The sequence below is a fragment of the Saprolegnia diclina genome, assembly GCF_000281045.1.
Source record: "Saprolegnia diclina VS20 unplaced genomic scaffold supercont1.138, whole genome shotgun sequence".
NCBI classification, from domain to species: domain Eukaryota; phylum Oomycota; class Saprolegniomycetes; order Saprolegniales; family Saprolegniaceae; genus Saprolegnia; species Saprolegnia diclina.
In genome coordinates, this window is record NW_008246205.1 from 36,703 (window position 1) to 61,599 (window position 24,897).

The 24,897-nt window shown below is 58.2% G+C and overlaps 9 protein-coding genes across 9 annotated transcripts; 6 read left to right on the forward strand and 3 right to left on the reverse strand.

Moving 5' to 3' along the window:
* The first annotated feature begins 1,575 nt into the window (after window positions 1-1,575).
* Window positions 1,576-4,001, forward strand: SDRG_16602 (hypothetical protein). Its single transcript, XM_008622818.1, has 13 exons — window positions 1,576-1,690; window positions 1,747-1,952; window positions 2,004-2,120; window positions 2,167-2,281; window positions 2,322-2,457; window positions 2,502-2,585; window positions 2,634-2,821; window positions 2,871-2,954; window positions 2,996-3,235; window positions 3,286-3,502; window positions 3,548-3,657; window positions 3,708-3,800; window positions 3,857-4,001. The coding sequence occupies exons 1-13, from the start codon at window positions 1,592-1,594 to the stop codon at window positions 3,944-3,946; spliced, it is 1,779 nt and encodes a 592-aa protein (XP_008621040.1). The 5' UTR covers window positions 1,576-1,591; the 3' UTR covers window positions 3,947-4,001.
* Window positions 4,002-4,569: 568 nt separating this feature from the next.
* Window positions 4,570-5,720, forward strand: SDRG_16603 (hypothetical protein; the record flags this gene model as incomplete). The annotated part of the gene is made up of 2 exons (XM_008622819.1): window positions 4,570-5,417; window positions 5,480-5,720. 2 exons carry the CDS (start codon window positions 4,570-4,572, stop codon window positions 5,718-5,720), a joined length of 1,089 nt encoding a protein of 362 aa, XP_008621041.1.
* Window positions 5,721-7,269: 1,549 nt separating this feature from the next.
* On the reverse strand, window positions 7,270-8,462 carry SDRG_16604 (hypothetical protein). The gene is made up of 6 exons (XM_008622820.1): window positions 8,437-8,462; window positions 8,012-8,393; window positions 7,873-7,966; window positions 7,587-7,818; window positions 7,474-7,543; window positions 7,270-7,427 (listed from the first exon to the last, which is right to left on the reverse strand). The coding sequence occupies exons 2-6, from the start codon at window positions 8,236-8,238 to the stop codon at window positions 7,322-7,324; spliced, it is 729 nt and encodes a 242-aa protein (XP_008621042.1). The 5' UTR covers window positions 8,239-8,393; window positions 8,437-8,462; the 3' UTR covers window positions 7,270-7,321.
* Window positions 8,463-8,531: 69 nt separating this feature from the next.
* Window positions 8,532-9,136, forward strand: SDRG_16605 (hypothetical protein). Its single transcript, XM_008622821.1, has one exon. The coding sequence runs from the start codon at window positions 8,544-8,546 to the stop codon at window positions 9,033-9,035; it is 492 nt and encodes a 163-aa protein (XP_008621043.1). The 5' UTR covers window positions 8,532-8,543; the 3' UTR covers window positions 9,036-9,136.
* Window positions 9,105-10,996, reverse strand: SDRG_16606 (hypothetical protein; the record flags this gene model as incomplete). Its single annotated transcript, XM_008622822.1, has 7 exons — window positions 9,105-9,674; window positions 9,718-9,927; window positions 9,974-10,256; window positions 10,309-10,449; window positions 10,503-10,765; window positions 10,815-10,853; window positions 10,952-10,996. 7 exons carry the CDS (start codon window positions 10,994-10,996, stop codon window positions 9,105-9,107), a joined length of 1,551 nt encoding a protein of 516 aa, XP_008621044.1.
* A 114-nt stretch (window positions 10,997-11,110) lies between these two features.
* Window positions 11,111-12,315, forward strand: SDRG_16607 (hypothetical protein). Its single transcript, XM_008622823.1, has 2 exons — window positions 11,111-11,252; window positions 11,301-12,315. The coding sequence occupies exon 2, from the start codon at window positions 11,551-11,553 to the stop codon at window positions 12,226-12,228; it is 678 nt and encodes a 225-aa protein (XP_008621045.1). The 5' UTR covers window positions 11,111-11,252; window positions 11,301-11,550; the 3' UTR covers window positions 12,229-12,315.
* A 106-nt stretch (window positions 12,316-12,421) lies between these two features.
* Window positions 12,422-16,672, forward strand: SDRG_16608 (hypothetical protein; the record flags this gene model as incomplete). The annotated part of the gene is made up of 19 exons (XM_008622824.1): window positions 12,422-12,741; window positions 12,786-12,930; window positions 12,975-13,037; window positions 13,087-13,203; window positions 13,247-13,354; window positions 13,400-13,539; window positions 13,583-13,753; window positions 13,801-13,981; window positions 14,033-14,094; window positions 14,141-14,531; window positions 14,577-14,692; window positions 14,739-14,835; window positions 14,902-15,249; window positions 15,296-15,558; window positions 15,603-15,716; window positions 16,296-16,376; window positions 16,423-16,444; window positions 16,500-16,611; window positions 16,659-16,672. The coding sequence occupies exons 1-19, from the start codon at window positions 12,449-12,451 to the stop codon at window positions 16,670-16,672; spliced, it is 2,838 nt and encodes a 945-aa protein (XP_008621046.1). The 5' UTR covers window positions 12,422-12,448.
* Window positions 16,673-16,909: 237 nt separating this feature from the next.
* On the reverse strand, window positions 16,910-18,063 carry SDRG_16609 (hypothetical protein). The gene has a single exon (XM_008622825.1). The coding sequence runs from the start codon at window positions 18,020-18,022 to the stop codon at window positions 17,045-17,047; it is 978 nt and encodes a 325-aa protein (XP_008621047.1). The 5' UTR covers window positions 18,023-18,063; the 3' UTR covers window positions 16,910-17,044.
* Window positions 18,064-18,914: 851 nt separating this feature from the next.
* On the forward strand, window positions 18,915-21,468 carry SDRG_16610 (hypothetical protein; the record flags this gene model as incomplete). The annotated part of the gene is made up of 14 exons (XM_008622826.1): window positions 18,915-18,966; window positions 19,016-19,063; window positions 19,108-19,200; window positions 19,251-19,412; window positions 19,475-19,555; window positions 19,605-19,945; window positions 19,995-20,267; window positions 20,312-20,400; window positions 20,450-20,550; window positions 20,601-20,734; window positions 20,781-20,820; window positions 20,867-20,957; window positions 21,010-21,049; window positions 21,095-21,468. The coding sequence occupies 14 exons, from the start codon at window positions 18,915-18,917 to the stop codon at window positions 21,419-21,421; spliced, it is 1,872 nt and encodes a 623-aa protein (XP_008621048.1). The 3' UTR covers window positions 21,422-21,468.
* Between the last annotated feature and the right edge of the window lie 3,429 nt (window positions 21,469-24,897).

Consider the following 24,897-nt stretch of genomic DNA (forward strand, 5'->3'; position numbering starts at 1 on the left):
TTGTCGAGCGAGGAATCCATGCCGGCGGCCTAGAGTGCGATAGAGACCGCAACACGCAACCAATGGTCGACACTGGCTCGCATGTCCACCACATTACTGACACCACCGCAGTGAGCGCCAGGAGGCAAGTGTCTTTCTCGTAGTTGGCGCTGCAGAGGGATCTCCCAGCCATGCATTCAACAGCAAGAGCATGCCTATGGCGAGTGACCAATGTCTTCTCTGGCGCCAAGCACGCGCGTCGTTTGTGTTGAGAAAAGAGTTAAATGTATTAGTTGGTTAAGTATGAAAGCACTACTAGTACGTAGTTCTTGTGTCGAGGTCCTCGATCGTGCTGGACATGCCGCCGAAGAGGTTCGGAGCAGGACAAGACATCCAAGCCGTATGCGACGGCCGGGCGCATTCTTGGCTTTGTTGTAGCGGTACTTGGTCGGCGGTTCTACAGATTACGGTCAGTTGCACTCGCTACGCGCCAAATGAACGTCCCATCACCGGCGGTCCCGAATCGCTCGGCCCGTATCTAATACCATTTGAACCAAGAAGCGCACGAACCAAAACACAGTTGGTGTACCGTTGGTCACCAGCTTCGTAGATGGCGACGAGCGTCTGCCACCTATCGCTGGTCAGCTTGCAACGGAGCACGGTCTCGACGCTCTTCCGGGGTTGTTGCCAAAGTCGGTCGGCGACGCGGTGTCGGGAAGCTTCGCCTTCGCGATGCGCTTCGAGATCGCATGGAGATGGCGGTGCTGAACCTTGCCATGGGCAGACTGGTGGCGCAGCTTGAGCATGAGGTCGGTCTGCGTCGTAGTGTCCTTGGTGCGGCGGAGGTTGAGGCATGTAACCCTGCAGTATCGCGCGCTTGGCCGAGCGCTTGGCCGAGGTGCTCGGTGCAAGCGCCGAGATGCGCCGAATCGCTTGCGGTGGAGATTCCCCCGCCGAGGTGTTGTCGCAGGTACGCTTCGAGCCCTAGGACATGAGAACGATGAGCACGTCCGGACGAGACAACACACGACGTACTCCGAACTTGGGGTTTGTTGCGCTTGGTCGTCGTTGTCATACACGTCGCGATGGAGCCGGGTGGACTCACACCTTGCTCCCATCGCCGTGGTCCTGACAATGGCGTCAATTCTACCATTTCAGCGAATGAGCACTATAGGACCCACTCGCAGCGGGTCGACTTGCAACTCGAAAGTTGCGCATGGTGCTCGTGGCACCCGGTGCTACGACGACGGTACCCCCATCTTGTCATCCGCAAAGTTCGCGAGAGCGACGTCGTTGATGGACGCGCGCGAAAATCTTTGGCCCGGAAGCATGTTGCGAATTAGCGCTGTCGGTGTCGGCGTACTCACGAGTGGGTTCTGCAACGCGAAAGGCAACGTGGCCGCTTCTTCAACCACGGCCGACTATAGTTGATTGACCCACTTCTTCAACCGCGTCCGACTATAGTACCTCGTGGAAGCGACTGACTCCAAATGCGCCAATCACCGCGTTCATTTTTTGGCTTATTTGCCAATCACAGGCCATTAAGAACAGCGTTTGATTGGTGCAAAATATATTCTTTTCAACCAATCCCACATACGCTTCTACTTACACCATGGACCGTCAGAGCCCGTCGACGTCGGTGGGCCAGCTCAAGGCAGCGAGCCAGGAGCTCCGTACCCTCCTGCCCAAGCTCATCGACGCAAATGACAGCGTAATGATCTGTGGTGCTGCCACGTATCTCAGACCTCATGCTCGCTTGTCGACTAGGACATTAGCCCTCGCGTGGCCCGAGCGCTCCTCCTGCTGCAGAAGATCAAGAGCTCGACGCGCGATACCTTCCTCGAGACCGAGGCTTGGCGCAAGCGCGTGGCCGACCAAAAGGATCTCGTCGAAGCGCACCACCTCAAGCTCCAGAACCTCATGTACGAGAAGGACCACTTGCTGCGCGAAATCAAGCGCTGCCGCGGCTTCCCGTACGTAGTGAAGTACGATCTGCGTCCAGCTCAACCAGCGATCTGTGCTAGAATGAAGGAGATGGACAAGATCGAGTTCCCGGAAGGCCAGCTGCCCGTGACGGGCGACCCCGACATGCATGCCGAGCACCTTCTCCGCTTGGAAACCGAGAAGGAAGCCCGCGAAGAGTACACTTCCTCAACGCTTCTGCCTGTTCCAACATTGACTATGTAGAGTCCAAGAGCAACAGCGCCAGCTGCACGCCAAGGTTGCAACTCTCGACGAAGCCGTCGTCGAGAAGCGAGCTTTCTTGGAGTCGCTGCCTGCCGAGATCGCCGCGATCGAAAAGGTACGTTCTGGTTGCCCACAGCGTCCTAACTCTCCAACAGGCAAGCGAGCCGCTCCAAGCTCTGCTCTCGATCCCAGTGACAACGATGGACGTCACGCGCCAGCACGACGCCAAGGAACTTCCGTCGGCGCTCTACACGCTCTACTGCGAGCTCGAAGCCTACACGCAGGCCATGGGTAGCGCCCACTACTCTAGCGTCGTGCTCATGCTACCTCTGTAGGTGCGGGGTCCATGCGGCTGCGCATCGCGCCGGCCCAAGCGACGTCGTCGTCCTCGACCAAGGTCAGCTCGCGCGGCGTCCGTGGTATGTACATCGGTTCCATGTGCCTCGTACACTATTTAAAGTGCTTAGAACGGACGACGCCGGTGCCCGAGGTGGACGAACGCGCGTCCAAGCGCCAAAAGACAGCGCCGCTCGTGTCTCGGTCGCCGTCGCCGGCCGTAGCGTCACCGGCACCCGCGTCCGCAGCTTCAACTAGCTCGGCCGTCGTGCAGTCGGCGGAAGCCTACAGCGTCGCACCCAAGGCCGTCGAGCTCGAGGTACGTTTCTTCTCCACTCTACAAGCACTCTAACCCTTGTTGATGGTAGCTTTTGCCACCGACAGGGTCGTCGGCGTCGCCGTTGAGCGTTCGCTTTATCTATCTTCCGGTGCTCGGTATCGTCACCGTCGAGGTACTGACGCTTGGTATACGAAGCGCACTACGTTGTATTAGACGCCGGCGTATCCGCACCTGCTGCACAACCTGTTCGCTAAAGACGCGGGCGACGTGCAGCCCAACGTCGCTGCTTCGTACGCCCTTGTAACCGAAGACGGCCACGAAGTCGACATGGACTTTCCCGCCGATGCGCCCGCGCGGCCCTATCTCTGGGCGCAATGGATCTGCGGACTCGCCTTCCAGCGTCGGTCCGAGCCCACGCGTCCTGAGCCTTCTATCCGCTGCGTTTTGACCACGGTACTTGCGACGACATGCAGCGAAATCAACTAGTTCTATCTTATTGGTAGCTTGCCGAGCGCTACGAGAGTCGTGTCGCGCTGCTGGCGCTCTCGGATTGTCTCGCGGCGCGACGTGTCGAGGCGCATGCGTCGCTGGCGGCGGTGTTGCCCAAGGCGCGCAAGACGACGCTACTCAAGTGGACGGCAAACGTGCGGCCGACCGACGCCTTTGCGACGTTACACGCTGAGAACAGCTACTTTCGCGCCGTCCTCGAACACGACCGCTGTACGAATTGAGACGCTATCTGAAGCGACGACTCATGGGTCCTAGGCCGCGTCAACGTGTTTGTGGAGGTGACGCCGGCGTACCCGCAAGTGCCGCCCGTGGTCGTCTGCGAAAGCGAGCGACGGGCCAACGTGCCGACCGCCGACCAGCTCAAGGTACTACGGCAGTCTTGTAACCTTGATTAGGACTTTTGGGTGGGATGTAGGACATGGCGCTCGAGGTGCGTCTCGCGAGCAAAACGTGGCGCGCACCGGAGGCCAAGCCGTGGCTGCTCATGCACCAGATCATGACGCTCATGGTAGACGACTTGGTTGATGTACGATTGCAAAAGGTTGATGGAACATTGACTCGTAGATGTGTCTCGACGAGGTGCATGCCAAGGGCGACAAGTACGCGTTTGGCTCCAAGCGCGCAGAGGCGGTGTTGTCCGACGACACTGCGTAAAGCAAAAGAACTTCAACTACATACGAATACACTCTTCCGCTGATTGAACGTGCTACGATGGTGTGAGAAATGTCCGCTTTGGGCGCTGATGGCCTCGCCAAAGCGACTTCGTGTCGGAAGCTCCACTGGCCGTTCACACTGCTCGGACACCGGATACCAGCTAGAGATGTCAAGGACTGCGATACCTACTGGGCTAACATCTTCAATGTCTCGCCTGAATCTGAGCTGCTTCGCACGCGCATCGCGTATCTTGACGCCGCTTCTGAGATTGCATTGGCCAAGATCCAGCTACGGTCATCACAAAACAAGCAGCTGCGACGATGGACCACAGCTTCATCTTCCATCGACCCTTGCACCACCTCCTCAACTACTGGGAACCACACGTGGAGTTGTCGCCTCGTTTCATTGTCTATGCGTGCAGTCGTCAAAGACGCGTACATTAGGTCTGACATCTTAAGATAACCCGTGGTTAACAGACACTCGTCGCCACAACCGTAGCCCGTTTTGAGACCGCTAAAATGTTACCAGCGGCAGTAGCGTTGCCATCGTGATTGGCTCGCTGCGGCAGTTGGAGAGGACCAGAAACCGCTTGATGGCCTGCTGTGAGCATTGTTTCTTTCACCATGGCGTCGACGGCAGCGTGGGAGTGCAATGGCTGCGGGGCCAAGAACGTTGACAGTTTGTACTGCGTCATGTGTGCGAGTCCCGATCCGCGCAAAGTCCTCAACTCGCCGACGAGCGTCGAGTCGTGGGCTTGTGCCAAGTGTACTGTGCACTACGAAGCGTACGCGATGGCGTGCAATCTCTGCAACGAGCCGCGCCCAACGATGCAGGCGCAAGGGCATTTCGCCACCGACGACAGCTATGGCACCGCGTTCGATGATACTACAGAGGCAGAGATCGCCACGCCGCCCCCGCCAGCGGAATTTGACGCCAACCCCGCGACGCCGCAACCCGTCGATACGAGCACTTGGTGGTCACAGGATGACGACGAGATGGCGGTGATTCAAGGCGGCGGGAGTGCTAAGAAGACCAAGGCCCAAGTGGCGTACGAAGCCTTCTGCGCCGACCCGACGCAGGCGTCGATCAAGACAGAGGACCTCCGCAAATCCCTCCGCGGCCCGAAACTCCCGCCAACGTACAACAAGTCCCACTACTTTGACGTCGAGGTCGCCAAGGACGTGGTCGTGAAGGAGGTGCTCCGGCGACACCGTAATGGCCAGCCGCTCCCTGACTTTCTCACCGAGATCGTCCCGATTCAACAAGCCCTGCGCCACCGCTCCAACTGGCGGCCGTTGCTAGCCATCAAGAACAAGATCAACGAGCGCCTCGTCGCCGCCTGCGTCATGAACGACGAGCCGGCGATTGCCTCGGGGCACGGCCTTTCCAAGCTCGTGAATGCGTGGCAGCACATTGAAAGGACTTTGGGCGAATTAGGCTGGGCCTACGACGCGCTGCGAGCTGCGTATGCGTCCGTAACGGACGAAGCCACGGGTGTCTCGGTGATTATATTGAACTCGCCGCGCGCCGCAGTGCTGACCACACCTCGGCCGCCGCCCTTGATGACGCGACCAAGGACGCGTTCGAAGGGCATGTGTTGCAGCGGTTGGAAAAGGATGGACTCCTTTTGCGCACGGCGGATGGTCGCATCGACAAGCGGTGCGCTGCCGTTCGCAGTGGCGACCTCACGCTCAAGGACGACGGGACCGTAGACCAGCGCTGCAGCGCGTACCGCGCGGTGCTGTCGTCTTTCTCGGAAGCAACGTGCGACTAGAGACTTAAAAGCGCCAGCAGCGACATTCGCGGCGCTCAAGAACCTTGTGCGCACGGGCGATTTGTACTTCACCACAAGCGGCAAAGTCGATCGCCGCTGCGCCGCCGTGCAGCGCGGCCTGGTCGTCGTGCGTGAAGACGGCAAAATCGACGACGGGTCGCCCATCACGGGACAAGCAGCGGACGTTGAAGTGGGGCCACGGCGTAAAGACGGCAAGCTTGACAGACGGTCTGCAGCCAAGACGGAGGCACAACCAGCCACGGATCCAAGCACGCGCAGCCCCAACTCTGGTTCCAAGCCAGCCACTCGCAAGGCGGCAACGAGCCCCCCACCTGCGCCAATGGCATCAGGCCCCACTCGGAAGGACGGCGCACCAGACATGCGGTATGCTGCGAACCGTGCATCCAGCACTAGCTCCCCCGGGCCGCCTGGGCCTGTTCGACTGGACGGGACTCCCGACATGCGGTATGCTGCGAACCGATCCGCGGCTAGCAGCAGCAGCAACAGCGTCCGCGCAACCCCAGCGCCCAGCAGTGCACCGAGTGGCCCTACGAAGGCCGATGGCACCCCGGACATGCGCTATAGCGCCAACAGGCGCTAGGCCGAGTGTGCACACAACGTCTCACTATGAAAAACATGCATCCTTGTACAATCTGTCATCAGAGCAACTGCAGTAGCATGTAGAGTCATTTACCAATCGTTGTAGCTCCCATTAGCTTTGCAGAGGCCCGTCCATGCGTAGGCCACTTGTCGCTCAATGTCGCGTCGGCGTTCAAGTCGTCATTGGCCCAAAGCAGGTTTGCGTGATCGTCCGTCCTTTTCGCCTGCACGCTCGCCTCCCGGAGCTGCCTCGTCGTTGGCTTGCGCGTGCGACGCATTCGTTGCCGACCTCGATGTGCGTCTTCATCTTCGTCCGACGCTTGCGCTGGCAACGGAAGCCCGTCACCAGCAACGTACATCGGTGCGAGACGCTGCCGGATCAACGCCACCGCGTCGCTGTCGTCCGAGGACAAGTCGGAAGAGAGGCTAAACTGCCGAAGCTTGGTTACCTCTCGGGGGTTCCGTGGCGTCTCGAGGGCAGCAAGACGCGCCTCGAGCTGGTCGAGTTGGGCTTGCATGTCGGCTTGGAGCGAATGCCACGCGTCGCTTCTCGCTGCGAGCGTCCGCTGGAGCGTCGCCAAGTCATTGCGGGTTGCTTGTACAGCAAAAGGGTTTTCGGTCGTGTCGACGGAAAATGCACGTTGCACCAAGCGCACCATTGGTATCGGCAAGAAGACAGCAAGTTGGCAACTGACCCAAGCTCTCCACCGACCAAAAGAGAAGGGGACGCGGTTTGTGAGAGAAATCGACTTGGCGGTCTCGCTTTGAACCTGGCCTGTCATTGGGATTGTACCTTACCAACGGCGTCGCTGCACCAAGCGACCGCGTCGTAGTGCTGTTAGGACCTTTGTGTTCTGCCTGATGAAACACGCGGTTCACCGAGTGCGTCTCAAGATGTCTATCGTCGTAGCAAGCCAACCATTCTGGCGAGGGCGAGTGCAGGACGCAGTTAGATAGGAATACGCAGTGGATTATCATCCAACGTCGATAGGATGACGCTGCTACTCGTGGTGCAAGTGGCCGTCCGCGCCAACGTTCTCGACCGGCACGTCGTTGATGACATTCGGCTGGCCCATCGTGAACGCATGCGGGTTGCAGAGGAATTTCCTGCGGCAAAATGAGCAGTCACGTTACAACACCGAGAGATGCGTACACAAAGGCAGGCGTCTTGAGCACGCGGCGGACGCGCCAGCCGCGGATGTCGGCGATCGTCGGGTAGACGTCTACAGTCTCGGTCAGGCCAAGCCCCAAGTGAGGGTGGTGTACCTTCAAAGAAGTAGTAGATGTGGCCGACGACGATACCAATCAAGTCGATCGTCGCGCTGTTGCCGAGCACCATCGAGAAGAGGAGGAGGACCCATGGAAGGTATGGCGCCGTGAACGGGAAGAGCCCGAGAAAGCTCAGACGCGTGTGCTCGTTACGGCGGCCCCAGATGTACACCATCATGAACGTGAGCGACGACCCGAGAAAGTGCACGCTCACAAACGGCGCCACGAGCTACGAACGCAGCACAGATGAGCTGCAATTGGCCAGGCGCATGGAGCGCAGTACGATCATAAAGGCGGCGCCAAAGAGGATCATGTAGAGAAAGTCGGCCGTCCGCCCGCGGAACGAACCTTCTTCGAGCATGCGCGAGTAGCGGACGCTACATGGCCATGAGACATAGCTCATGCGAGGGTATAGCACTTACAGGAAGTACATGTGGAAGAGAAAGTCGAGGCTAAAGAGGCCAAAGAAGAGGAAGTTGGTCAGAAGCCGCCACACTTGGCCGCGGTAGAAGATGAGGTTGAAGTTGAAGTAGAGCGAGAAGGGCGAGATGAGCTCGAGCGCGCACGCCGCCGTCGTGAGGAAGGCGCCCGTGAGGTACAGCCGGCTGATCACCGGGATCTCGTAGTACCATTCCAAGGGGTCGTTCATGCTCGTGAGCTGTTCCGGCCGCAAGCAAGTATGCGATCCGGCCAATCGCAAGCCAGCACGAAGCCGAGCGAAATTCGGATCCGAGGACAAGTCCGAAACTAACAGAGTGCCCCTTCCCAGACACGAAGCTCCACGACGTCACTCCTTGCAGCGTCCTTAGCATAGCTTCAAGACCCAAGAGCTCGTCGCACATCTTACCCGCACGATTGGAGTCGCTTCGCGAGCCCAGCCTTATGGTCGCATCGCTATAAGCGATATGACATACCGGCTATTAAGAAAAGCTTTTTAATATTTTTTAATAAAGCATGTTAAAAAAGGGCAGTTGCCACCGCGCACCACAGACCAGAGACAAGAGGAGCAGCATGGCGGAGGAGTACCGGCAGCGCCTCGACAACAACGTGGAGAAGCTTGTCGAGAACTTCAAGGGCCTCGTGACCTCGAGCAAAGTCAAGGACCGGACGCAGACGACGCGCCAGGCGCTGCAGAGCGCGGTGTATGCCACGACCCTCGTCCAGGCCAGCGAGTCGTTGCTCAAGCTCGTGGCCGAGCTCAAGCTCAGCTTGACGCTCAACGACTTTGAGGGCATCAACCAAAAGGTCGACGCGACGTGCGAAGCGCTCAAGGAGAAGTGCGACGACGTCGACATCTCGATCATGCATCTCTCGACGGACGTGGCGTCCGCGCTATTTGAGCTCGAAGGCCACTACTACCAAAGCCGATGGCAGACGGCGCCGCCCGTGGCAGCGCCCACCGACGACGACGATGATCTGGACGTGGACATGAAAGACCTCATGTGATGACATCATCCTCCTCTTCATCTAGCATGCTTCCGGCGTCTACTTCTACTATATATACGGTCTGCGTGGCTATTCGTCATCGTCGTCGTCTTCGTCGTCTACGTCGTCGTCCTCTTCTTCGTTCTCATCGTCGTCGTCGAGATCGTTCTCGCCTTCGAGCTCGTCCAGCGCATCGCTTGGCGACGCCGACGCCGCTGCCGTGCCCGCGCTCGAGACCGGTGTGCCCGCAAACGCCGCCGGTACATGCGGCGTCACCGTGCCCACTTGCGAGACCGCGGTGCTAAAGTCGCCGGCCGGTAGCTTGTCGCCTTCCTTGCGCTTCCATTCGAGCATGCGCTGGGCGTTCTCCTTGTCCGCGAGCGGCTGGTAGCTCGCACGCTGGGCCTCGGTGAGTTTTTGCCACATGTCGCCGAGGAGCTTGGAGGCTTCTTTCGCGCTTGCGGTCGGGTTCTGCGCCATGAGCTTCTTGCGCCACTGCCGGCAAAAGATGAGAAAGGTATTGACGGGCTTGGGCGGGCGATTGGGCTTGGCCATCACGGACGGCGTCGCGTTGTTGAAGTACGACATGGGCTTGACCGGGAAGTACGGCAGCATGGGCTGCGGCGCCGGCATCGACGTCGGTCGCATCCGCTTAAAGTCCTGAGGATGTTTGAGTATCCCAGTATGCCATGGCGATGTCTACCTCGCGTTCCAGGACAGGTACGTCGTCGGCCAGGACGTAGCGGATTTTGGGTTCCCAGAGCTTGGCGTCGTCCATGTCACGGAGCGGCTGGGCGACAGGCGGCAGCCGACTCGCTTGGTCCTTCTGCTGTTCGAGGTGGCCCTTGGCGTACTGCTGGAGCTGGTCCCGAATCGACATGGCAATCGCGAGCTCGAATTCGCCGCAAAGTCCCTACAACATATTAAATGAAGGATCGAGGTAGATAGCGCGTAAGTACCATTTCGCTACAAAAGACGCGGGCAAACTGCTCCGGGTCGTTACTCGGGTTATGGAGGTCCCACTCGAACGTGTCGAGGAGAATTGTATCGTTGATGCGGAGCTTGATGTAGATGCGGTAGAGCGCCTCGGACTTGACGACGCTGGACCACGGAAGGTACTTGGTCGCGGCCGCCACCTGCGCCTTGATGGACTCGATGATCGGGGCGTAGAAACAGTCGGGCAAGTCGAGGTCCTTGATGAGCGACGACGAAAGCGTCTCGTACGTGTAGTCGGACTCGTTTCTGATGCCATCAACGAGCATGAGAAGACTTTAGAGAAGGGAGGGAGGCGTACGTGCTGAGCAAGAAGGCGTCAATGTAGCGGTAGCCGTCGACGTCGACGTCGAGTCGGATCGGTATCAAGGACGCATCGGACGCGTTCATCGTCTTCGGGTACTTGTAGAGTGGGTACAGGTCCATCTGGACGGCAGGTTTCCTACGCCCAGCACACGCCATGAGATCGCCACGACGCCAACATGGTGTACCGACCGCTTGAGCTGTTGGCGCTGTAGATGGTCCATGCCATCCAAGTTGGACAAGCGACTTAAATGCGCGTGCTGAGTCATATTCGTCTTGTCCAGCGGCTTGCCACCGCGTCGGGAGACGAGCCAGCCCTCCATGAGGCCGTTGATGCGGGCAATGTTGCCCTTGTACCGACCAAGCATCCACTGCGAGAGCATCGACGCGTTCACGCCACACTCCTTGGACACGTCGACTTGGCGCAGTCCTAAGCGTGTGCGTAGTGCTTCGACCTACATGCAGTGTTGCATGCCATGGATCGCAGACGGGATTGACGCGTACCTCTTGGGCGAGCATCGAGCGCTCGATCTCTGCATTGTCCTATGGAGCGGCGATGAGGCCCGAGCCCGTGCATGTAGCCTCGGAGACGACGAAGCATGCGTCTCGCATGCGTCGTCCGCCCGTCGTCCCGTCGGTACCTGCTGCAGATGCGCGAAATCATTTCCAAGGGCCCTTGAACTCATGCGCTCGAAGCTGCGGTCGCCAATTTCGAAGCCAGCGAAATCGAAGTTTTCACATCGAATTTCGAGAAGATTTCCAAAGGCGCACCCAGATGCGACTCTCCCGCAGAGGCCAGATTTCCACGGACATCCCTCGCTCTTGGCCAATGGCGTTATCGCATTCTCGCATTGTCCGTCGTACGTCGCGGGCAGCCGCGTGGTGCAATCGCACCGGCCCAGCACGCTGCCTTCATCGGAAGGGGATGAGCGACCGTCGCAGGTAGCGCCAAAGCCGCACCGCATTGTCACATATGGGTGCGCTTTATAGACGTATCCGGACGAATAACTGCCGCGGACACAAACGCGCCGGTTTGTGGCTAGGGCTGCGGCTCGGATATCTGTGGCCAGCCATTCAGGGGAATCTCGGACTTTTCTGTCGCAAGGATACCCACATGAAGACAGGCTGCGAAATTGTATAGAATGGAAGGTACCTCAAATAAAACTCGCGTTTCCTTGGCCATCCGCTCAAATTCCTTGGGATTGCATTTGGGAATTGACTTTCAGACACTCACATTACCATGCAGTTCAACGACGTGCACACCGACGGCGGCCTCAAGAAGCTCAACGGCTTCCTCACGGCGCGCTCGTACCTCGAGGGCTTCCAGTTCTCGGCCGCCGATAGCACCACGTTCGCCAAGCTCTCGAGCGCGCCGGACGCCTCCAAGTACCCCAACGTCTACCGCTGGTATGTGCACATCGCCGCCAAGCTCGGCCGTGCCGCGTACGCGCCCAAGGCTGCTGCCCCGGCCGCCGCCAAGCCCGCCACGCCTAAGGCCGCCACGCCCAAGGCTGCCAAGCCCGCCGATGACGATGATGATGACATGTGGGGCGACGACGACGAGGAGGAGGACGAGGCCGCCAAGGCCGCCGCCAAGAAGCGCGCCGACGCTGCCAAGGCCTCGAAGAAGGAGAAGGCCAAGCCGATTGAGCGCTCGCAGGTCGTGATTGAGGTCAAGCCCTGGGAAGCCGAGACCGACCTTGAGGCGCTTGCCATCAAGATCAAGGCCCTCGAAGTCAACGGCCTCTCGTGGGGTGAGGGCCACAAGCTCGTCCCGGTTGCCTTCGGCATCAAGAAGCTCCTCGTCCAGTGTATCATTATTGACGAACTTGTCTTGTTGGACGACATCACGGAAGCCATCGAGCAGTTCGAGGACGACGTGCAGTCGGTCGACGTCGCCTCGATGAACAAGATGTAAATTCGTCGGTGTTTCTATCTTCTCTTTAATTAGTACAACAAGTAGACAGTAGTAGATTGATTAAAACACTAGGCTATTTGTCTGTCACGTCTCCCGACTCCTCGCGCCGCAATACTACAGCGCCCGACGCACCCATGTTGAAGCTCATGCCACAGGATTCTGAGAAGATCCAAGTTGCGATCTTCCATCCTTCGAAACGCCACGTCGTCCGTACATTCCAATGGATCGCACCGCGCTGCTGCACCGAAATAAGGGCCGCGCACGCTACCACGCGCTCTGGACGTACGTGGCTGCCGCCGTGGCCATCGCGGTCGCCTACTACGGTCCGCTCTATGGCCTTGGCACGAGCCTACCCAGCCGCATTGACGCCTTTGAGGCGTGGTTCCGCGCCCACGGCGGCCTCGCGACGCACGTGCGTCTTGCGCCGTTCGAGGGGATGGGCCTCGGCCTCCAAGCCACCGCCACGATCCATGCCAACGACCAAGTGCTCTTCGTGCCCAGCGACATCATCATGTAGTCGTCGTCGATACGAAGAGGACGCTGACTTGCTTGCGTAGCGGTCGCGACGTGGCCTTGAACGCGCTGCCGAAAGCGATGCGAAAGAAAGTGACCGCCCTGTCTTCCGACAACGACGTGCTCGCGACCTTCTTGGTCTACGAAAAGCTCAAGGGGCCAAAGTCCAAGTGGGCGCCGTACCTTGCGGTACGTACGCCTCTGTGACACCAAGTGTGATGCAATGGAAGTAGGTTTTACCGACCGAAATTGCGCTGCCCATGGAAGCGCCGGACGCTGCGCTACTCGAGTTGCAGGTCGACCCTCATTGCTCCAATGACAGCCTCGTCATATATCAACGAATAGGATCCCGGTCTTGTCCAGACCATTCGCGCACGCCAAGCCGCCCTCCGCGCCAGCTTTGCGACGCTCGAGTCGACGCTGGCGCGCTTCTTCGCGCCGTTCGGGACACTACCGACGCTCGTAAGCATGGCGTCCTGCCATCAACGAGCTTCATGTTGGCTAGGAGCTCCACACGTGGGCGCATGCAGTGCTGTCGTCCCGCGCCCTCACAATCTCGGGGCGCCGCCTCCTCGTGCCCTTTGCCGACATGTTTAACGGCAAGCCGCACGAGGTACAACTCGGTTGGACGTATAAAACGCGCTGCAAATCGCTTTAGGTCGCGCGGGCGGCCCGGGGCGGCGCACACTTTCTGGACTTTCACCGCTTGGAGAAGGACGGCATGTACATTTTGGCCGACCGCGCTGTTGGCCCACTCGACCAGCTCTTTGAAGACTATGGCGACAGTCCGAATCACATGTTGCAACAAGCTTCTCGGTCGTGGGTATTGATACCTTGATAGTTACTTTGTGCACCACGGCTTTCTCATGGACGCCAACCCATTCGACTGCGTGCACGTCCTTCTGCCGCTATCGGCGCTACCGCCGTCCTTGCAGGCGCCATTTCGCCGGCTCTTGTACAGCGATGAGATCGTCGACGACATGCTCCAAGCGTGCTTTACGCCCACCGCCACGTACGCGATCGACCAACGACACCAATAATGATGTACAGATGACGCAGAACAACGAGTGCAGTCGCCAGCGCCTACCTCCAGCTCGTAGTCTTGAGCGAAAACGAAGCGACGCGCTGCGTGACGCAGCTCGCGTCCTGTGCCAACGTCCACGTGGACGTGCCCACGCTGCTAGGTCGGGACACCAAGTACGCCGAGTGGCTCCTCGCTCACATCCATAAGCAAGTCGCGGTACGCCGTGTTATCAGTCCCTAGTCGTGGGGTGCTGACAAATATATGTAGGCATCGCCGACGCAGCTCCAAGACGACTTGGCGCTCCTGAGCGATGGCAGCGCGCCGTACCCGTACGCTTGTCTCTTCTAGAAAGCGCTCTGCATGAGTGTGTTGTAGCCACTTCGTCGCGTACCGAGCGCGCCAAAAGCAACTTTTGCTGCGTTTGCAAGCGCATTTGACGCAGCTGCCGCCAGTTGCGCATGTACCGGCGCCGAAAAAGTCGCTCCAAATCCCGATTGCCACGACCGCTGTCGCCGCGCGCCTCGCCCGCTTCCACGAGTGGGTCACCTCGTTTGACGTTCCGTCGCTCAAGATCCGCGTGCAGTACAGCGGTCCGCTGCTCGGGTTTGGTGCGTTTGCCACCGACGACATTGGCCTCGATGAGATCTATGTGGCGATCCCACCGCTCATGCTCATGGACGTGGCTTCGGCCATGCGCTGCACTGTGCTCGGACCCGTCTTTCGATCGCTCTATTCGTCGACGGGCAGCCGCGATCCAATGCACGAGGTACGGCCGTCGTCGTTCTCTTCTAAGTACTGATTGCGCCAGTAGCTGCTGCTGCATGTCATGCACGAACGCTACGTGCTTGGCGACGCGTCCGCGTGGTTTCCGTACTTGGATCTCTTGCCAGCGCTCAATGAGGTGCCCGCGACACCTCTCTTTTACACGTACGCATGATACCGCAATAAGTACCGCGTCTGAGAGGGCGAGTAGCGAGGCCGAGCTGGCGCTTTTGGAGGGTACTGACCTTGGCGGCCTCGTACTAGCGTATCGCGACCAAGTGACCAAGAGCTACGACGCCATTCGACGCGTCGTCTTGACCAAGTTCCCAGAGGTACTCGATGCATGCGGTCGTGAGGCGCTGAGGATGAAGTAGGTCTTCCCGAGAGACGTCTTTTCTTTGGCTGCGTACACGCACACGCGGTTTCTCCTGGACACGCGGAGCATCTGGTGGGGTGGCGAGCGTCACTTGGTGCCGATCTTGGACATGGTCAACTGCTTGGGCGAGGGCCCGGTCCATTCGACGGTCCTTGAAAGCGGCGTCTCGGCCGTCGCGCCAACCGAGGCGTTTGCGTCGACGCGGGCCAAGACGGCGTTCGCAGCCGGCGCCCAAGTGTTTGAAAACTACGGCCAGCCCAATTGGATCTACCTCTTGTACCATGGCTTTGTCCTCGAGAAGAACCCGTCCGACTGTCTCCACGTCATCCTCAACTTTGCATCCCTCGTATGTTGAGCCCGATGCGTCCGTCGTCGTCACTTGTCTATCGTAGACTACCGTTGACGCCAACGTGCAAAAGCGCATGGCATCGCGGCTGCAGACGCTGGGCGTCGCGTCGCCGGCCGCCGAGTTTTGCCTCCAGCTCACCGACGAAATCCCCAAATCGCTCCTGACGGTGGCCGCCATGTATACCACATCGAGCGTGGCGCGGGGCGTCTCGCTCGAAGCGCAGTGGCAAGCGCTGCATGACGTGCTTTCCCAGAAGCGGAGCGTACTCGCGGCCAAGCTCCAAGTGCCAGAAGCCGACTATGGACGGTACAAACATCGACTCGATTGACTTGCGGTCAAGAAACATGTAGGCGCGGCAATGGGCGGCGCAACGAAGCCACGATCCGGCGCTACCTCGAAAGCCAACTGCATCTCCTAGATAGACGTCTTGATGAGCTCACGATGAAGCTAAGCGAACCGCTCATGTAATGAGAGAATCGTACGTCAAATACTTGACAACATGGCCGCGGGAGCTGCGGCGGCAGGCCGCCTTGGCTGCATGCGGGACTGCTTCGTACGTGAGATGGACGATGATGAAGCACATGTGGAGAAGGTAGAGCCACTTGAGGCCACTGCAAGCGACCTCAGCGCAGCCTCGAACCACCTCCATCTGGCAGATCTGGAAAACGATATCCTTGGGTGGCATGTTACAAGTGTTATAACACAGCTCCCGAGTGCAAAGATGGGGATGGTGCGACGTCGCTAATTTCCTGAACGTCGGCACCGAGCAGCCTGTATACATCCTGCAAGTCATGCTCGGTTAGAGGAAAGGCTCTGGCGTGTCCTTGTTGCTACTACGAGCGCTGATGTTGCGGGACAGCTTACTCACATCCAACACGAGCTAAGACTGACACAGTTATAACAATCCTGGAAGATCTGACAGGCGAACCGGCTGGTTGCGTATTATCCGGTAGCCTTCAATATCCGGTTAGCATTGCCCTAGCAGTTTTCATCAAGCGACGCAGAGCGAAGCGCAAGACCATGGCCTACATCTCCGGCGGTAGGGTCGTGGAGCAGCGCTCATGGCTGCGCCTGTCCATCTTCCCCGACATGTTCTGGGGCCTCCTCAGCATCATCCAGCTCTTGTAAGTGTCCATGCACTAGGTTGCTTGCGCCTAACGATGACCGTAGCTTCTCGACCTTCTTTGGCGGGGTAATCCCAACCTTGCTTGTGGCCCTCGATGGCATCTCATAGCGGCTACGTACAGGCGCCTGACACCAAGTACTCGTCCAGTCGCCGCGGTGGAGGCGGCGGCGGTGGCGGTCCCGGCGGTCCACGACGCCCAATCGGTCGCCTTCAACCCAGCACGTGCGTCCCAGGTACATGACCTCGCTGAAGGCTTGGCGATCTTATATGCATCTTATAGCTGGCGGCGGCTGAGGTTAAGCGCGCCATGCGAGCCGTCGTACCGTCATAGGACGACGTCGCTCGGCATGGCAGTCGTACTCGCAAAGCGCGCAGGGATATGAAGCAGCCGAATGACTCGACGTGGCGAAACCATCCCGCTATGGTGCCACGTGGACGAAAGTGCTCCATCTTCCAGAGACGCATCCGACTCGAACCAGGGACACGGCGTCCAAGCCCACTGGTTGGATCCACGAATGTCTCTTCTTAATCCACATAATCCCACGCCTTTGCAGTCTCGTACCATGTCCTAGCTGCGACGTAGGGGACGAAAATTGTAATTGTGTGTTATATAATCCGGCGCCGTCATCGTCGTCGTCGTTAATTTGTACGTCATGTGCGGCTTCTCTATCTCTTGGTCTTGGCCCGCTTGGCGTGGCCCTTGGTGACGTTCTTGAGCTTGCGCTTCTTCGTCTTGGTCGGGTCCTCCTCGCCGGTCGAGGCCTTGGCCTTGCCCTTGTTCTCTTCGCGGCCAAGCACGTGGTTGAGCACATGCATCGAGCGCTCCTTCTCCGTCTTCTCGGCGCCCGTGACGCTCAAAAACTTGTTGCGCTTGCCCGTCTGCTTGCGCTCGGCCTCGCCCGTGCGCATCTTGTCGAACTTGCCCATGGACGCGGTCGAGAACTGAACCTTCTGGAGCGCCGCCTTCGTGCCCTCCTTGCCGCGCTGCTTCATCTTCTTGTCGGACGTGTTGAGCATCTCGACGGGGATGCCGACAGGCGTCGCCTTGGGCACCGGCACCGACGGCTGCATGCCACCCGCACGCTTGACGTTGGCGGCCTGGTTGCGCAGGTTCTTCTGGACGCGCTCGTTCTTGGCCTGCTTGCGCTCGGTCCACGGGTCGGCGAACGGGTCGTCGTTTTTCTTGACGGGCACCGCCCAGTCCTGCATGTCGTCGTTCGCGCGCTTGTAGCCCCAGCGCGGCGCCCACGCTTGCTTGGCTTCGTCCCAGACCATGCGGTCCTTCTTCTTGTTGTCGACGCCCTTCTCGCGTGCGTACTTTTCCCAGCGCGTCTCCGGCTTGGGCTTGGGCAGCGGCTTCTCGCGCGGAATGACCGTCGTGCCCGTCGGCAGCTGCGCCATCGGGCCCATGTCGGTCATCTGACGCGGCAGCTCAAAGATCTGGTTGATGAGCAGCTGGACGTTGTCGCGCGCGCTCGCCTTGAGCTCCTTCTCGTCGGACGCGTTCTTGACGCTGAACGGGTGCGTGTCAAAGGCCGCGAGGTTGCCGAGGTCGTAGCTCAGATCGTCGGCCTTGGCGACGACGCTGCTGCGCGCGCCCTCCGAGTAGGCGGCCGGCGCGATCTCCGCTGCTTTGATGGCCATAACTTGGACTTTGGCAACTTGTAAGCGCCACCGAAATCGCCAACCCAAATCGATTGGTCCAAACTCAGAGGGTTAAAAATAGAAAGCCTCTGATATTATATAATTATTCCCATCAAACGTTGAGGTATATGCAAATAGAGAGGTATTCGTGGACACCGATGGATAAAAACACCCAATGGCGCGCGTCCCGCTGGAGCTGTAAGCACACTGGCAAACGTCACCGAGGCAGGCTCTACGTACTATGTATTTAGGTTCCATACCAAGCTGATGGGTCTACGCTCCAAGGGTTTTGTACGAGATAGAATACGACTTGACCTGCAGTAAGGAGATCCCTTGGGCGTCGACATCCCTTTCCATGCGGTCGACCGATTTACTCTTGGGTACCTTGACGACTAGTAGATCAACGTTGGCTCAACGCGCCAGCAATGAAAAATGTGTGAGGTAACTTGATCCCACCGACTTCAACTGAATGACAGTCTGTACCTGGTCGTCGATCCGTTGGATCTCATTTAACAGACCAAGCAGCTTGGCACCGTCAAGGTACACTAGACCACTGACTAGACCACGGGCCATTAGATACTAACTCTTTCGAGACGCTAAACGCGTGGAAAAGTTGGCAGTATAAACCAGTTTCCAGAGCGTTCACGAAGCGTGTCGCACCGCTGGCGTCCTCAGCCGTGCCACAGCCGCAAGGCGACGTTGCCGGCAACCTCTACGCGATCCTTGTCTGTGTAATTCTACGTCGATGCACCAAGCGGCTGCGCTAATACCTCGAGCGCTGGGACAGCATTTCGCGGGCGAACTAAATTGCGTGTTTTTAAAGCTGCCGTATTTTTGCACCTGGGATCTGTGGCAGCACATTTCCGATCGACCGAGCTGGGACAAGCCGAAGATGAGCCGCCACCGCAACTTCCGCAACCGCGCCTACTCGTACGATGACGAAGGTACGCGCTGCCAGCACTCGCCAGCCATGAGGCCACGGCGGCCATGTAGAGTACGACGAGGACTATTATGACGAGGAGCCGTACTCGCCCAACTCGCGTAAGATCGCAGCATGCTCGCCTCGTACTAGCGCCACGCCGTAGAGGCTCATCTGTACCGGCGCGACTCGCCGACCAAGTCTGTCTTTTCTTTCCTCGAGCAGCAGCCCAAGGACACCGAGGCCTTTGACGACTCGGGTACATGTGGCAGCATGAATGCTCCTCTCGACGAATTTGCCGCCTCGTAGAGCTCATCCAGCCGATTCTGGACCAAATCAAGCGCACGTTTGACGTTGGCGTCATGCCGCATGCGACGCTCGTCGAGCAAGTTCGCAGCAACAACTACGACGTCGATAAGACGGTGATCGCGCTCATGGAGCTCAAGAAGAAGACGACGTCCATGACTGCAGGTACGCATCCCTTCCTCCACGTCGTCAACATGTCACAAAACCTCTAACGATACACTGTACAGTCGCGAGCTTACCCAAGCAGATTGTGATCCCGCGCCTCGAGACGCTCGCCCTCGACGAGCCCAAGGCCAAGGCCGCACCGGGTATACCCATCATCGAACGCATTCATCATTCATTGCATGGACGGCGTAGCACCCAAGAAGGTCGAAGCGCAGCCGGTGGCTTCGTCCTCGAACGCGGCACTCGTTGGCTACCAGCTCACGCCGACGGAGCGGGCGGCGTTTGAGAAGGCGGAGAAGGCGAGCCAGGACAAGTGTCTTGGCGCCATGACGGCCGAAGCCGACGCCAAGCACAAGATCAGCATGGTCGTGATCGGACACGTGGACGCGGGCAAGAGCACGATCACGGGCCACCTCCTCTTCAGCCTCGGCTACGTGAGCAAGCAGGTCATGCACAAGTACGAGAAGCAGTCGCGCGAGGCCGGCAAGTCGTCGTTTGCATTTGCGTGGGTCATGGACGCCGACGAGGAAGAGGTATCTCTATCCTGCCCCGGGGCGCAGCTTCATTACCATGGTTGCGTAGCGCCTGCGCGGTGTCACCATGGATGTCGGCACATCGTACTTTCAGACCGCAACCAAGCACGTGACGCTGCTCGATGCCCCGGGGCACCGTGACTTTATCCCGAAGATGATTGCCGGCGCGTCGCAAGCCGATGTCGCCGTCCTCGTTGTGCCTGCGTCGACGGGCGAGTTTGAAGGCGCGTTCATGAAGGACGGCCAAACCAAGGAGCACACGCTGCTCGTGCGCAGCCTCGGCGTGACGCAGCTCATCGTCGCTGTCAACAAGATGGATTCGGTGCCGCCTCGTAAACTTTATATTCGTATTCTTAAGCTGTCTAGATCAATTGGGCCAAAGACCGCTTCGATTTCATCGTCGAGACGCTCACGGCGTTCCTCCAGCAGTCGGGCTTCAAGCTTGACCAGTTGCGGTATATTTGCTCAATTCTTTTTGTATTTTCACACTTTGAAATGCTGTAGCTTTGTGCCGGTGAGCGGTCTCTCGGGTGGAAACCTCATTGCGCCGCTACCCGCGACCGACTGCGCGTGGTACAAGGGCCCGACGCTCGTGGGGGCCATCGGTACGATTTGGATGTAGTTTCAGCCAAATTTTATAAGCAAATTTGCCTAGATGGCTTTTACCCGCCCCAGCGCCCGGTCACCAAGCCGTTCCGCATGGGGATTTCGGATATCTCCAAGTCGATGAGCCTCGGGCAGACGGTGTCGGGCCGCATCTATACGGGCGCCGTCTCGACCGGCGACACGGTACTTGTGACTTGAGATCTCGCAGATGCCTTATAGATGTATGTAGCTGCTCTTGATGCCGGGTGGTCTCCGTCTCACGGTCAAGGGTAGACATCTCTATCGTATCTGAAACGACAGTGCATTTGTGGTTAGGGATGGAGCAGAACGGCGGGTCGATTCTCATGGCGTCGGCTGGCGACAATGTCGATTTGGGCGTCACCGGCATCGACCCGAGTGCACTGAGGTACTACGATCGACTCTTTTGTATTTACGTTGAATTCGGTTTCTTTATGTAGCGTCGGCAACATTCTCTGTTCGGTCGCGTCGCCCATCAAGGTGATTTATCCACTAAAGTACAAAGGGTTAGGAAATATGAATTAGCTCGTGCGCCGCTTTGAGGCGCAGATCATGACCATGCCGGGGGTCGAAGTGCCGCTTGTCAAGGGCGCGTACATGACGTTCCACATCCACAGCATCGACGAGCCGGTCAACATTACGCGGCTCGTGAGTCTCTTGAAGAAGTCGGGCGAAGTCGAAAAGAAGAAGCCGCGCTGCATCACACGCAACTGCTCGGCCGTCGTGCAAATCACGTGCACGCGGCCCATTTGCCTCGAGCTCTTTGCCGACTTTCGCCAGCTCGGCCGCTTTACGCTGCGCGACCGTGGCGCGACGCTCGCCGCCGGCATCATCACCGAGATCCTCGCATAAGAATGTCTTTGCTGCCACTTGGTTCAATACAACAACAGCCTGCATCCATGCGCCTCCCCACCTTCATGTTAGATCAGCAGTAGCAGCAGAGACAACGGGTGGTCGCTCCTCGGTACAACTGCAAGGTTTCGGCCGACATAGATCGCAAGGAAGGCGGCAAGGTCGGCCTCGGATGACAGCTTGGCACTGGCGACTCTAGTCGTACTGGTCGAAATAGCCCTCGCACAAATTATGGCTAGCTAGTCACAGTCGGGACATGGTTCCGTCAATCGGCAGACACCGAGCGGCCTTGTGGCCCTTTGCCAAGCCACCAGCATGACCGCCATCCGGTTGACTACATGTCTGCGGCCACCGCTTGCCTCTTGTCGCCTCTACAAGCAGCTCTGCGATCGCACTGAAATGGAATTGCTCAGCACCAGCAGTCAAGACGGCGTGGCGTCAACGCTCAGTGCGCCTTGGCCCTCGATGTGAATGGGACAGTCGCTGGTCCGAGCTGGAACTGATAAGCATGGCAAGCATCTCAACGGCTACCGTCGACCAAACCAAGCGATTTGAAGGACGACGGTTTGTCCCTCGAAATGTATTCGGACAACAGTCTCTTCTTGCTCCCGTTGGTGCCCGCTTCTACGATCCCCGCCCGAACGGCTCCACCCAGAAGGACATCGTCATCGAGGTCGCATCGTCGTTAAAGGTCACAAGTCAACTTTGGTGCCAACCAATCAGTGCCTCGATGAATTGCATGCGAAACACAGTCCATCATCAAATGCAACGTGGGTGGGGTAGCGAATGACTACAGGGCGGGGACCGTCAGAATGGGCTGATACCCCAGCCAAATCGCAAGAAAGACGACCCTCTTTGAGCTCGTGAGAGTGCGGACGGCGGCACCGTCCAATGCGCCGCGAAATTCGGGACGATGGGAGGCGAGACATGCTTCCTTCGTTTGCGCATGTGTTCAAGTGAGTACTCCAAGGTTTGAGCGTCAGAACCGAGAGCGCGTGGCAGCTCCTCAACGTTCGTCTTCTGGGCCAAAACCTGGAATCTTCATGTCGAACCAATACATCTCGTCCAAGTTGGTCCAGGTTCTGATCAAGATGATGAGTGTCGCCGTCCAGCGAGACGTCATCCAGCGTCAGCACCCGCAAGGACGGCAAGTCAGTGATCGCGAGCACAGGCATTGCCACCTCCAGGCTGCCGTGTCGGAGCACGAACTCTTGCAGCAGCGGCATCTTGGCAAGATACGGAAGGAGGCCGCTGAGCTCGACAAAACACCGTGCTTCGAGGCGCGTGAGCTTGGGGAGGTCGAGCAAATGGCGAGTGCCCTTCAGGATGTGGGGACATGACACTTTGTGCCTTTTAAAATCGAAGAGGACAAGAAAAAGGAAGAGTTCAACCATCGACAGGCGCGATCAATGACCGCTTCGTCGTGGTGGGCGTCCCACTGGCAGTGATACCATCACGATTCAAGCTTCATTTCATATACAAAATTCAATGAAGGCAAGACGGAAGAAAACACTGGTATTCATATCGACGTGCCGACACACGCCGCCTCGCTGGCGTGGTACACGACCAAGAAGCTCGGTAGCCTTCTTGACGACGCGGCCAATTTGCGCGCCTGGAAGCGACTAGCGACAGCGGCGTTCAACAACATGTGGAAGATCTGGATGCGGCGAGGCCTCAACTCGGAATGCACCCGTGTGCGGATTTTACAAGTGCTACGTTCTCCCAGTCCTTTTGTACAACTGCGGCACGTGACCTCTGACGCCAACCAGCCTCGCGGGCCTTGACAGCTTCCATCACCGGCAGCTGCGTGGTCTGCCCTGGATCTTCCACCCGAACACGCTTGCCGACGTCGCGCTCTACAAACGCTGCGACAGCGAACCGTTTGAATACGATCATCCCCCGCCAGCGTTGGCAGGGTCGCGACGTCCCGGCCAACGTGGCTGCGGACCGCTTCTTTGCCCCATCCGAGGCGCCCCGTTTCTTGGGCACACCAAGATCACGCTGCCGATCGTCCTGCACCGCGACCTCCAGTCGATGACGCCGCCTCAGTCGCTGGCGTCTCCCGACGGCCTTGACAAACTGCGTAGCTTTGCCGCCGACCGCGACGCCTGGAAAGATTGTACCGACTGTGTCGTCCAGTGCCTCACCCGCGGCCACAAGCGTCGTAGGGCGACGACAGAAGAGCCAGACGAGCCCCGCGCCGCCGCCTGCGCAGCCACGGCCGTCGAGCGAATGAAGAAGAAGCAGCTCTTATTGGCAATCAGCCAATGCCTGATCTCGAAAAATCGATAAGCCAATGCCCATTCTCTAAATATCGAGCAGCCAATGATGCCTAGTCTTCTTTAACGCATCAATCGATGACGCGCAAGCAACATGCATGGCATGGTGCTGCCTTCGTCAAAGACTAGCATTAGATAACATCGATCAATATTAGCCACTGCTATGCTACATCCAACAATGTATGGGATATGTGACTGCAATTGTACGCGTGTGGTGTGGCACCGCGCAGAGTTGCCAGGTCTAGGGGTTTCGGGATCGCGCGCTGCCAATGTCGCTCCAAGCTGTCATCGAGAGTCGTAGTCGCGTAGTGGTCGCAAAGACGTGGGAGCTCATCGAGCTCGGTGACGGAAATGTCGTCTCGTACGACGCTACTCGTTGCGCTCGCTTGGCCGCCGCGCGATAGAAGCGCGCGTGGCTAGCACACTACGACAGACAAGCATGGCCAGCGATTGAGGTCGCACACACGAGCGTGCATCGTCGGCCGCTTGCCGCCGAGCTGCGGCAGTACATAGCCCTTTAACCAAAAATCGACCAATGCCAGGTCTCTATTCCACCTAATCCTACGAGGTCGTCCCACGAGTCATGGGACGACCCATATGCTAAATGAATCTAATTTAATATCTCGTGAGTTTCGTTTAGCAAAGGGGGTTGCATTGAATATCAGTCTCAGCGAAGCGCAAATACAATAATGACTTGCACAGATCGTAGACCGACGTGTTGGGGGGGTGTATATCATCGTGTGGGACCCATTAAATCATGGAATACGAAGGCTAACCGAGTTTGTATGGATAGTCTGGGATCCTATGGCATGGTGGCCAACGTTGACGATCACACATGTATCGGGCTGTCCGGCGGTTTCGTTACCTAAATATGGCAAAACGCCAATATTAGGCATTGTTGCAGCCGCACGTCAAATTACATTGTCATTGGCTACAAACATCAATACGTTTTATTCATTTGGATTCATTATTAATAGCCAATCAAATGCCGACTTGGCCAAAAAAGCTTCTTCGTGAAACCCCAAATCGCCGCCATCTTGAAATACACGCTAGACAACCACCCTTTTCAACACCATCTTGATTTCGTGCATTGTCGTTCTCTCTCGTCACTGTAGAAAGACGGGAATGTGGCTGCAAAGGCTGCACGCGTACGCGCTCGGACTCGCTTCGTTCGCCGTCGTGCTCGTCGTGCTCTAC

Excerpts from the sequence above, each read along its gene's own strand:
- SDRG_16605 (XM_008622821.1), top strand. The coding sequence starts at position 8,544 with ATGTTAAAAAAGGGCAGTTGCCACCGCGCACCACAGACCAGAGACAAG.
- SDRG_16604 (XM_008622820.1), bottom strand. The coding sequence starts at position 8,238 with ATGAACGACCCCTTGGAATGGTACTACGAGATCCCGGTGATCAGCCGG. Across the intron at positions 7,967-8,011 it reads CTCTTCCACATGTACTTCCT|CGTCCGCTACTCGCGCATGC; the intron begins GTAAGTGCTATA and ends ATGGCCATGTAG. Across the intron at positions 7,428-7,473 it reads CTCAAGACGCCTGCCTTTGT|GAAATTCCTCTGCAACCCGC; the intron begins GTACGCATCTCT and ends ATTTTGCCGCAG.
- SDRG_16602 (XM_008622818.1), top strand. The coding sequence starts at position 1,592 with ATGGACCGTCAGAGCCCGTCGACGTCGGTGGGCCAGCTCAAGGCAGCG. Across the intron at positions 2,955-2,995 it reads TCGGTATCGTCACCGTCGAG|ACGCCGGCGTATCCGCACCT; the intron begins GTACTGACGCTT and ends ACGTTGTATTAG. Across the intron at positions 3,236-3,285 it reads TCCGCTGCGTTTTGACCACG|CTTGCCGAGCGCTACGAGAG; the intron begins GTACTTGCGACG and ends TCTTATTGGTAG.
- SDRG_16609 (XM_008622825.1), bottom strand. The coding sequence starts at position 18,022 with ATGGCCATCAAAGCAGCGGAGATCGCGCCGGCCGCCTACTCGGAGGGC.
- SDRG_16607 (XM_008622823.1), top strand. The coding sequence starts at position 11,551 with ATGCAGTTCAACGACGTGCACACCGACGGCGGCCTCAAGAAGCTCAAC.